This window comes from Pseudophryne corroboree, chromosome 1 (assembly GCF_028390025.1).
Source record: "Pseudophryne corroboree isolate aPseCor3 chromosome 1, aPseCor3.hap2, whole genome shotgun sequence".
Classification (NCBI taxonomy): domain Eukaryota; kingdom Metazoa; phylum Chordata; class Amphibia; order Anura; family Myobatrachidae; genus Pseudophryne; species Pseudophryne corroboree.
The window spans coordinates 168231756-168244228 of record NC_086444.1 but is presented as its reverse complement, the minus strand read 5'-3'; the positions used below and the strand labels follow the sequence as shown (position 1 = coordinate 168244228).

The window sequence follows — 12473 nt, the reverse complement described above, 5'->3', positions numbered from 1 at the left end:
TGACCAAGGCCATCCGCTACATGATTATTGCAATGAAAGATGTATTGCACATTTCAGAGGTTAACCCTGTCCCTGACAAGAGGGTGTATATGTTTGGGGAGAAAAAGCAGGCAGTGACTTTTCCCCCGTCACATGAATTAAATGAGTTATGTGAAGAAGCGTGGAGTTCCCCTGATAAGAAAGTGGTGATTTCAAAAAAATTACTGCTGGCGTACCCTTTCCCGCCAACGGACAGGTTACGTTGGGAATCCTCCCCTAGGGTAGACAAGGCGCTGACACGCTTATCTAAGAAGGTGGCCCTCCCGTCTCAGGATACGGCCGCCCTAAACGATCCTGCGGATAGGAAGCAGGAAGCTATCTTGAAGTCAGTGTATACACACTCTGGTACTCTACTGAGACCAGCTATTGCTTCAGCCTGGATGTGTAGCGCTGTAGCAGCATGGACAGATACTCTGTCAGAGGACATAGATGCCCTGGACAGGGATACTGTCTTGCTAACCCTGGGCCATATAAAAGACGCCGTCTTATATATGCGGGATGCCCAGAGGGACATTTGCCTGCTGGGCTCTAGAATTAATGCAATGTCCATTTCTGCCAGGAGGGTCTTATGGACTCGGCAATGGACAGGGGATGCCGATTCTAAAAAACACATGGAGGTTTTGCCTTATACGACAGCTGGAAAGTCGACTTTCTTGTCTCAGGTTTCCTCACAGCCTAAGGGCTGTAACACACACTCCGGTTTTTCCCGGATGGCAAAAAGTTTGTCCGGCTTTTTGCCATCCGGGAGAAACCGGCAGTGTCTGTCACACAGGACGGCTTTGAGCCGTGTGTGATGCTGTGCGCATGCGCAGCATCAGACACGGCTGCAGAAAAAACCATTGTGTGTGAAAGCTCCCCTTCACACACATGGTTTACTGGCTCCAAGGACGGCCCGGCGGCCGCCCGGCCGCCGGACCTTCCAGTGGTGAGACCCGGCTGCAACCCGGCAGCCGGGCCGGGGCCGTGCAGTGTGAAGGGACCCTACCCCTCACACTGTTAACTACAATGCCGGCACGGGAAAAAGCCGTCCGGCTTTTTCCCGGCCGGCAACAACCGTGTAGTGTGTTTTAGCCCTAAGAAAGCACCGTATTATCAAATGCAGTCCTTTCGTTCTCAGAGAAGCAAGAAGGTCAGAGGTGCATCCTTTCTTGCCAGAGGCAGGGGTAGAGGAAAGAAGCTGCACCAAGCAGCTAGTTCCCAGGAACAAAAGTCCTCCCCGGCTTCCACTAAGTCCACCGCATGATGCTGGGGCTCCACAGGCGGAGCCAGGAGCGGTGGGGGCGCGTCTCCGAAAATTCAGCAACCAGTGGGTTCGCTCACAGGTGGATCCTTGGGCTATACAAATTGTATCTCAGGGATACAAACTGGAGTTCGAAGTGACTCCCCCTCACCGTTACCTAAAATCAGCCTTGCCAGCTTCCCCCACGGAAAGGGAGGTAGTCCTGGCAGCAATTCACAAGCTGTACCTCCAGCAAGTGATAATAATGGTCCCCCTCCTTCAACAGGGAAGGTGTTACTATTCCACAATGTTTGTGGTACCGAAACCGGACGGTTCGGTAAGACCCATTCTGAATTTAAAATCCTTGAACATTTATATGAAAAAATTCAAGTTCAAAATTGAATCTCTCAGAGCGGTCATTGCAAGCCTGGAAGAGGGGGATTTTATGGTATCTCTGGACATCAAGGATGCTTACTTGCATGTCCCCATTTATCCACCTCACCAGGAGTACCTCAGGTTTGTGGTACAGGACTGTCATTACCAATTCCAGACGTTGCCGTTTGGTCTGTCCACGGCACCGAGAGTATTTACCAAGGTAATGGCGGAAATGATGGTACTCCTTCGGAAGCAAGGAGTTACGGTTATCCCGTACTTGGACGATTTCCTCATAAGGGCGAGGTACAGGGAGCAGTTGTTGATCAGCGTAGCACACTCTCAGGAAGTGTTGCAACAGCATGGCTGGATTCTGAATATTCCAAAGTCGCAGCTGATTCCTACGACGCGTCTGCCCTTCCTGGGTATGATTCTGGACACAGAACAGAAGAAGGTGTTTCTCCCGGAGGAGAAGGCCCAGGAGTTAGTGACTCTGGTCAGGGACCTCCTAAAACCAAACAGGTGTCTGTGCATCACTGCACGCGAGTCCTGGGAAAGATGGTGGTCTCATACGAAGCCATTCCCTTCGGCAGGTTCCATGCGAGGATCTTTCAGTGGGATCTGTTGGACAAGTGGTCCGGATCGCATCTTCAGATGCATCGGCTGATCACCCTGTCCCCGAGGGCCAGGGTGTCTCTTCTGTGGTGGCTGCAGAGTGCTCATCTTCTCGAGGGCCGCAGGTTCGGCATACAGGACTGGGTCCTGGTGACCACGGATGCAAGCCTCCGCGGATGGGGGGCAGTCACTCAGGGAAATAACTTCCAAGGGCTGTGGTCAAGTCAGGACACTTGTCTGCACAGAAATATACTGGAACTAAGGGCCATATACAACGCCCTAAGTCAAGCGGAGCCCCTGCTTCGAGATCAGCCAGTGCTGATTCAGTCAGACAACATCACGGCGGTCGCCCATGTAAACCGCCAGGGCGGCACAAGAAGCAGGGTGGCGATGGCAGAAGCCACAAAGATTCTTCGTTTGGCGGAGATTCACGTACATGCACTGTCAGCAGTGTTCATTCCGGGAGTGGACAACTGGGAAGCAGACTTCCTCAGCAGACAGGACCTCCACCCTGGAGAGTGGGGATTTCATCAAGAAATCTTCACACAGATTGCAAATCGATGGGAACTGCCACAGGTGGACATGATGGCGTCCCTCCTCAACAAAAAGCCGAAAAGATATTGCGCCAGGTCAAGGGACCCTCAGGCGATAGCTGTGGACGCGCTAGTGACACCCTGGGTGTTCCAGTCGGTATATGTGTTCCCTCCTCTTCCTCTCATACCCAAGGTACTGAGAATAGTAAGAAAAAGAGGAGTGAGAACAATACTCATCGTTCTGGATTGGCCAAGAAGGACTTGTTACCCAGAACTACAAGAGATGATCACAGAGGACCCATAGCCTCTGCCTCTCAGACAGGACCTGTTGCAACAGGGGCCCTGTCTGTTCCAAGACTTACCGCGACTGCGTTTGACGGCATGGCGGTTGAACGCCGGATCCTAACAGAAAAGGGCATCCCGGATAAAGTGATTCCTACGCTGATAAAAGCTAGGAAGGATGTAACAGCTAAGCATTATCACCGTATATGGCGAAGATATGTTGCTTGGTGTGAGGCCAGGATGGCCCCTACAGAGGAATTCCAGCTGGGTCGATTTCTGCACTTCCTACAGTCAGGTGTGACTATGGGCCTGAAATTAGGGTCCATAAAGGTCCAGATTTCGGCCCTATCCATTTTCTTTCAAAAAGAACTGGCTTCACTGCCTGAGGTTCAGACGTTTGTAAAGGGAGTCCTGCATATTCAGCCCCCTTTTGTGCCACCAGTGGCACCTTGGGATCTTAACTTTGTGTTGGATTTCCTGAAATACCACTGGTTTGAACCACTTAAGACCGTGGAACTAAAGTATCTCACGTGGAAAGTGGTCATGCTGATGGCCTTAGCATCGGCGAGGCGTGTATCAGAATTGGCGGCTTTGTCGTGTAAAAGCCCTTATTTGATCTTCCATATGGACAGGGCAGAATTGCGGACTCGTCCCCAATTTCTCCCAAAGGTGGTATCATCGTTTCATTTGAACCAACCTATTGTGGTCCCTGCGGCTACTCGGGACTTGGAGGACTCCAAGTTGCTGGACGTAGTCCGGGCTTTGAAAATATATGTTTCCAGAACGGCTGGAGTCAGGAAGACTGACTCGCTGTTTATTCTGTATGCACCCAATAAGCTGGGTGCTCCTGCTTCAAAGACTATTAATAGAAAGGAAGGTAATTCACACACCGTGCCAATCGTTAAAATGCAGCTTATTTAAACCTGAACGAGACTCTTCACTAGTCTCGGAATAGTCACACACACAGAAAATTTAGGTATACCAATAGCGCTTATTAATACATGTTCACATGACAAAACAAAATCTTACATCAATACAGTTTCTTATTGCAGCTTAGTCGAAGGAGATGCTGTGAGTAGCTGGCCACAGATCGACAATAGGTTCGTATCTCAGATGTATTCACCTCATAAATGAGGATAGGAGTCACCTTCAAATATTTGAAGACAAAAGGACATGGTGCAAGTACAGCCAGATATTTGAATAAAAGGTGATTTTAATACAAAAAACTCCCAAACAGAGAGAAGACATAAGCATGTAACCACTAGTGTGGGTTAGGACATAGGACCAGGCATCAACACCGTTACCCTCCCAGGTCTTCAACTAAGGAAGCAGATCAGAGCTCCGGAATCTCCAACCCACTGGTAACAGGAAGCTGTGTCGGTCAATTGTAGTCCCCAAATACATCAGTCACCACGCCTGAAGCTTTTCTGACCTTAGTCCTTCATCAGAGGCATGGTGGCTGACTGACACTGTTGCTCCTAAATACCCCATCTAATTATGTGAAGTGGTGCCAGGTGTTCTTCTTGATTCCATCGCTTCCGTTACCGCCGGTCTCCCCGCGGAAGTGACGTTCGCGGAAGCTCTACCGGAACCGGAAGTACGCATGGTGCGTTCCACCTGCGATCACGCCGGAAATAAGGCTGTTGTATTCCAGGGTGCGTTCCAAATGTCCCATTGCAGCGCTTCTACAGGACTAGCACTCCAAATCACTTGAAAGGTCCTTAGAAAGTCCTTATCAGGAGTAGGAATAATATATCCATAACAGTATATACCCCAAAATAAAAACAAACATAAAAATATATTAAAACAATGAAAATTAAAACATCATAAAAACCACTTAAGTTCAAACTCAGAATTTAAGCCCTTGGGGATTAATGAATTTAATTTAAACATCCATTTCATCTCCGCCTTAGCCAAGTTAATCTCAAGATTACGATTTCTCCAATTTGGAGTGATGGTTTGAATACCCATAAAAGATTTTAAATATTTTGGATTGCATTGATGCACTTTTTTAAAATGCATGGAGACTGAATGTGTTTCTAACCCCTTTCTTATATTATAAGTATGTTCGGCAAGGCGAGTCTTAAGGTTCCTACTCGTCTTACCGACATAAAAAAGATCACATGTGCAAGATAAAACATAGACAACATTTTTGGTGTTACAAGTAATAAAATTACGGATGTCAAATTTCTCCCCATTCACATAAAATTCTTTTTGTTTACTAGGGCCCTTTACCAGACGACACATGGTACACAGTCCACATCTATGGAACCCATGGCTCCTAGTGCTAGTGCTTTTCGTATCATTTATAGCACTGTGTACCAGCTCGTCTTTAATATTTTTGGTCCTCCTGTAAGTAAATAGTGGTTTATCAGGGATCTCTTTTCCTAAAACAGGGTCCTCTTTTAAGATTCTCCAATGTTTCTTGAAGATGGACTCAATTTCCTTATGTTGAATGCTAAAATCACTTATAAAATTCCATGTTTGAAATTGACTACCTATATCCTGAATCTTCTTCTTCCCATCTATCAAGGATTTCCTATCTATCGATTCCAACCGCAATTTGGAACATTCCAGATCTTTCTTTTTATAGCCTTTTTCAAGAAACCTATTACTCATTTCTACAATCTGTTGTTCACATATAGTTTCCTCAGTGCAATTGCGTTTCACCCTTAAAAACTGGCCATAGGGTATCCCATCGAGCCAGTTTTTATGATGAAGGCTGCTCTTCTCTATATAGCTGTTGGAATCTGTTTCCTTTCTATATAATTTTGTAAAGAGAGTATTATTCTTCACATAAATACACGTCTAGAAAGGTAATATCAGTTTTACTTATGGTAAAGGTGAGATTGATGTTGTAATCATTCGTATTAAGGGTCCGACAAAAATTCTCCAAATTTTCATCCGTACCACTCCAGATGAATAGAACATCGTCTATAAAACGTCGCCAGGACACCAGATCTGCCCCCAGCTGGTCTCCATGCCAGACCATAGTTGTTTCCCAATATGCCATGAAGAGATTGGCATAGCTGGGGGCGAACCTGGTGCCCATGGCGGTTCCAATCAACTGGATATAGTAGGATCCTCCAAAATAAAAATAATTGTTTATTAGGATAAATTTAATACTTTTCAGGACAAACAATTTGGTGGCCTCAATTTGGAGTGCTGATTTATCTAAGAAGCATGTCACTGCCTCCAAACCCTCTCCATCTCTATTATTGTATAGAGTGTAGATACATCTGCACTTATCAGGGTGAAACTGTCACTCCATTGTATGTCCTCTATAACTCTATTGCTCGCTGGATCTGTAGCACGATTCAGCTGGCTCATTCTGCGGCTGGATTGCCGCATCCAAAATCAGTGAAAGCCCATTCCACAAGGAAGGTGGGCTCTTCTTGGGCGGCTGCCCGAGGGGTCTCTGCTTTACAGCTTTGCCGAGCGGCTACTTGGTCGGGTTCAAACACTTTTTTGTAAAGTTCTACATGTTTGATACCCTGGCTGAGGAGGACCTTGTGTTTGCTCATTCGGTGCTGCAGAGTCATCCGCACTCTCCCGCCCGTTTGGGAGCTTTGGTATAATCCCCATGGTCCTTACGGAGTCCCCAGCATCCACTAGGACGTTAGAGAAAATAAGAATTTACTCACCGGTAATTCTATTTCTCGTAGTCCGTAGTGGATACTGGGCGCCCGTCCCAAGTGCGGACTTTCTGCAATACGTGTATATAGTTATTGCTTAATAAAGGGTTATTGTTATGAGCCATCTGTTGAGTGATGCTCAGTTGTTGTTCATACTGTTAACTGGGTAAGGTTATCACGAGTTGTACGGTGTGATTGGTGTGGCTGGTATGAGTCTTACCCTGGATTCCAAAATCCTTTCCTTATAATGTCAGCTCTTCTGGGCACAGTTTCCCTAACTGAGGTCTGGAGGAGGGGCATAGAGGGAGGAGCCAGTGCACACCAGATAGTACCTAATCTTTCTTTAGAGTGCCCAGTCTCCTGTGGAGCCCGTCTATTCCCCATGGTCCTTACGGAGTCCCCAGCATCCACTACGGACTACGAGAAATAGAATTACCGGTGAGTAAATTCTTATTTTCCCAGGGCTACAGACTGGAGTTCAAAGAGCTCCCACCTCACAGATTCTTCAAATTAGGCTTGCCAGTTTCACAAGAGGCAAGTATACAGCATGCCATCCAAAAACTGGTACAGACTCTGGTCATTGTTCCAGTTCCACCTCATCTACTAAACAAAGGGTACTATTCCAACTTGTTTGTAGTACCGAAGCCGGACGGTTCGGTAAGACCAATTTTGAACCTCAAGTCTTTGAACCTGTACTTACGAGTGTTCAAATCCAAGATGGAGTCTCTGAGAGCGGTGATCTCAGGTCTGGAGGAGGGGGAATTCCTAATGTCTCTGGATATCAAGGATGCGTACCTTCACATTCCAATCTGGCTGCCTCATTAGGCTTATGTATGGTTTGCACTGCAGGACTGTCGGTACCAGTTCCAGGCCCTGCCATTTGGTCTCTCCACGGCACCAAGGGTGTTTACCAAGGTGATGGCAGAGATGATCTTTCTACTCCGCAAACAGGGAGTGAACATAATTCCGTACCTGGACAATGTCCTGATAAAAGCGCCGTCCAGGGAGAGGTTGCTGGACAGCATTGCTCTCTTAACCAAACTCCTCCAGAATCACGGGTGGATTCTGAACCTTCCGAAATCTCACCTAGAGCCAACACGGAGGATCCCATTCCTGGGAATGATACTGGTCACGGAGTCACAACAGGTGTTCCTTCCGTTGGAAAAGGCATTAGTAATCTAGTCGATGGTTCGGGATGTCCTGAAGCCAACCCGGGTGTCTGTGCATATGTGCATTCGCCTTCTGGGGAAAATGGTGGCCTCTTACGAGGCACTTCAATACGGAAGGTTTCATGCAAGACCCTTCCAGCTCGATATGTTGGACAAATGATCCGGATCGCATCTTCACATGCACCAGAGGATCAGTCTGTCGCGAAAGGCCAGGATCTTCCTTCTGTGGTGGCTACAGTCTTCTCACCTCGTTGCAGGATGGAGGTTCGCAATTCAGAACTGGATTCTGTTAACCACAGACGCAAGCCTCAGAGGTTTGGGAGCAGTCAGGAAGTCATCCTTCCAATCAACATTCTGGAACTCCGAGCCATATAAAACGCCCTTCTGCAGGCCTCACACCTTCTTCAAGATCGGGCCTTTCAGGTAATAAACCGACAGGGCGGAACGAAAAGCAGAGCAGCAATGTTAGAGGTGTCAAGAATTCTCCTCTGGGCAGAAAGAAACGCTGTGGCGTTGTCAGCGGTCTTCATTCCAGGAGTAGACAACTGGGAAGCAGACTCCTCAGTAGACATGACCTGCACCCGGGGGAGTGTGGCCTTCATCCGGAAGTGTTCAGGTGCTTGACAAGTCGATGGGGATATCCACAGATCAACATGATGGCCTCTCGTCTCAACAAGACGCTCAGGCGGTATTGTTCCAGGTCGAGAGACCCACAGGCGGTGGCGATAGACACCCTGACAACTCCATGGGTCTGTCAGATGGTGTACGTGTTTCCTCCATTTCCTCTGATCCCAAGAATTCTAAAACTCTAAACTTCTAAAAATTCTTAAAGAGAAAAGGTTCAAGCAATACTCATTGCCCCAGACTGGCCAAGAAGGGCATGGTACGCGAACCTACTGGAGATGATCCTAGAAGATCCGTGGCCAATACGCAACAGGGCCTGTTTGTCTATCAGGACTTACCGCGGCTACGTTTGACTGCATGGAAGTTGAACGGCTGATTCTAGCCAGGAGTGGGATCCCTAAATAGGTTATCCCGACTATGATCCAAGCCAGGAAGGGGGTAACGTCTAAGCATTACCATCGTATTTGGAAGAAGTCTCTTGGTGTGAGAGCAGAAATTATTCTGCGGTGGAATTTCATCTGGGACTTTTCCGTCTTTTTCTGCAGGCAGGCGTGGATGTGGGTCTGCGTCTGGGCTCTATAAAAGTCCAGATTTCGGCCTTGTTCATTCTCTTTCAGAAACAATTGGCTTCTCTCCCTGAGGTCCAGACGTTCTTGAAAGGTGTTTTGCACATCCAACCTCCCTTTGTGCCTCCCACGGCACCTTGGGATCTCAGTGTGGTGCTGCAGTTCCTCCAATCGGACTGGTTTGAACCGTTACAGAAGGTGGACATAAAATATCTTACGTGGAAGACCGTCACACTGTTGGCCTTGGCTTCAACAAGACGTATGTCGGAGCTGGGGGCTTTGTCTCACAAAAGTCCCTATTTAATTTTCCATGATTACAGAGCTATGCTCAAAACTCGTCAGCAATTTCTTGCTAAAGTGTTGTCCGCATTTCACATCAACCAACCTATTGTGGTTCTGGTTGTCACGGACACCTCTGCTACTTCAAAGTCTTTGGATGTTGTGAGGGCTTTGAAGGTGTATGTGAAAAGAATAGCTTGTCACAGAAAGATGGACTCGATGTTTGCTCTTTATGATCCCAATAAGATTGGGTGTCCTGCTTCAAAGCAGATAATTGCACGCTAGATCAGACTATCCAGCATGCTTTATTCCACAGCAGGTTTGCCATGTCCAAAATCTGTACAGGCCCACTAGTAGGTCAGTGGGTTCTTCCTGGGCGGCTGGCTGGGGGGGTCTCTGCTTTACAGCTCTGCCGAGCAGCTACTTGGTCAGGTTCGAACACGTTTGCTAAGTTCTACAAGTTCGATACTTTGGCCTCTGAGGACCTTCAGTTTGGTCAATCAGTTCTGCAGGAACCTCAGCACTCTCCCACCCAGTTTGGGAGCTTTGGTACATCCGCATGGTACTAAATGGACCCCAGTATCCTCTAGGACGTAAGTGAAAATAGGATTTTAATTACCTACACGGTAAATCCTTCTCTCGTAGTCCGTATAGGATACTGGGCGCCCGCCTGGTGCTTCGTTCTTCCTGTACTGTTACCTGGTTAAGTAATGTTGGTTCAGCCGTTGCGGTTCCTGTTTCAAGTTTTGTGAGCTTGGCTTTCCTCTTGTTGTGTGTGCCTGTTCGGAATCTCTCCACTATCCTTATCTATCCTTCTCTCAAAGTATGTCCGTCTCCTCGGGCACAGTTTCCTAGACGGAGACTGATAGGAGGGGCATAGAGGGAGGAGCCAGCCCACACTATCAAATTCTTAAAGTGCCCATGGCTCTTGGTGGACCTGTCTATACCCAGTGTACTAAATGGACCCCAGTATCCTCTACGGACTACGAGAAAAGGATTTATCATGTAGATAATTAAAATCCTATTATCCCATCGGATCGGCTGCTCGTGATGTCATGCGCTGCAGGCCTGCCCTTGTTTTCCTGGTGCCGTTGCTGCCCCTGTGAATGCTTTTACCTGTCAATCAGGCAGAGGCTTTCACAGCCATTGCGATGCAGGGTGCGCCATGCCGGCAATCACACAAAGTCTATGGAATGTGCGTTCTCATGCGCCCGTCATAGATGCTGGCACACTAGTCACGCCATCGGTATAGAGGAGCGTGGCTACATCTGTAACTAGAATATGAAAGAGTGATACGTTTGAATAACCCTGCTTCCTGTTGCAGTGTAATCCCAGATTAATACTGTAACTGTGTCCCACATTGGCTTCAGAGAAAAGGAAAGGAGGACCATTAAAGACTTAATTCTGCATATGTGATAGTTCTGCTGTGAATTATTAATATTAACTGCACAATCAAAGGACTAATATGCTTTGGATGTATAAGGACTTCCATATTGTACAGTTTACATTTCACTGTGGAATTTGTGCTACTCTGTATTATATTTAAATGATTACAGTATATGTATTGCTTTTGAGCATGAAATGTTTTTTTTTGTAGTCAAAATTCATATACAGTGTGTGGTGACTGGAACTTGTGTTTGTTTTGTAGGAATTGAAATGCAGCCTTATATTCCAATGGTGTTACACCAACTAGTAGAAATCATTAACAGACCCAACACACCAAAGACACTCTTAGAGAATACAGGTACCACTTGCCAGCTGTTTGTGGAAGACTTAGATACTGCATTCATTTCCGCAGGAGTGGGAGTTGCTGTTCTATCTGCCATGCTTGTAACATGCTTTCAAATATGCCCAGTGTCTATAAGCCTCAGCGTTTACGCATCACTATATCAGTCTACTATGTCACTATCTTACTCTGTTCCAGAACCAGCCAAAGTGTATTCTAAGTAAATTGGCACAGCCACTGACAGATTTTCCAACTTCCCGTTAAATGATTAAAACATAAATAATGTTATTTAATAATTTGCTGTTCTTACTATAATACCCCATATGTATTTTACATTGTAATTGATTTCTTTTATCTATGTATACAGTTAGTTTTATCTTAAGGATCCTGTATTGTCTCAGCATCATTATATCTTAGGAAATGATAGTGTCCCCAGTTTCACAATCAGAAATTATTGTATTTTTATATTGGCTGGCATAGGATCTTTACAGCACTGAGTGGTTGCTTTTGTCACAGACTGAGCCTTGGTAGCTCTTGGATCTGGTGGAGAAAATTTGAAATTGTCAAATGCTAATTTTTTTTTTTTTATACCTTTGTTAGGAGACATTTCTAATGGAACATATAGTGTTAGTTGCCACAGCTTTTCTGTGTCATTTTGTTAACTTGCGCAAGTAAATCAATTCTTCGGAAGACTAAACAGGCTTGTACATTTAGCATATTGAGAGTATGTAAATTTGAAGTGCTAATTGGCAAATTGCCAAACATTTTCAGGTCCATCCTAATATTTGTATACTACAGTTGTGCAAAAAGGACTATGCCTACACAATGCATTGTGTAGTCTATTCATAATCCCGATGTTGTCCACCACAATAGGGCCATTTTACCCGCTTGTTGATTAAACATGTATGACCTAGGCTTTATAAGGTATAATACATCACGTTTCTACCTTTTTCTATGTATAACAAATGTATAAAAACACCAAACAAAAATAGAACAAACAGATAGCTTTCTGGGAATATATATATATATATATATATATATATATATATATATATATATATATATATAATAAGAAAAATAGAAGGGTCCATATATTGTTTTATTTTATTTATATTTGATTTTCTTTTTTTTTTTTGTATTTTCCTTTTTAAATGTTGAATGTGATGCACTTTTTGGTTAAAAGTCCACTGTGGGATATCCAGACATTCTGCAAAATAGAAAAAGAAATGAGGATAGAGTTTGGAGACTACATTTTTTATTTTTATTTTATTTTAATGCTCTCCTCGATTATCAAGTTGACACAATTATTGGTGTATGCTTTAAAATGGAAAGGTTGGAATGGATAACTGGATTACTCAATTATTTTGTCAGTCAGCCACTAGGGGACACTGGAACATGCTGACACTGGGGTATT

At 45.5% G+C, this 12473-nt stretch overlaps 1 protein-coding gene and 1 long non-coding RNA gene across 3 annotated transcripts in view; one reads left to right on the top strand and one right to left on the bottom strand.

Moving 5' to 3' along the window:
- TNPO1 (transportin 1) overlaps positions 1–12473 on the top strand; it is a 280036-nt gene that overhangs the window by 230398 nt on the left and 37165 nt on the right. For both annotated transcript variants that reach the window (XM_063963878.1, XM_063963879.1), the window contains exon 19: positions 10982–11077. In XM_063963878.1, the coding sequence (XP_063819948.1) occupies positions 10982–11077 (96 nt within the window). The remainder of the gene's footprint in view (positions 1–10981; positions 11078–12473) is intronic.
- The window catches only part of LOC135059064 (uncharacterized), a 104176-nt gene continuing 103879 nt past the window's right edge, over positions 12177–12473 (bottom strand). The window contains exon 3 of the long non-coding RNA XR_010245487.1: positions 12177–12266. This is a non-coding gene — a long non-coding RNA (uncharacterized LOC135059064). The remainder of the gene's footprint in view (positions 12267–12473) is intronic.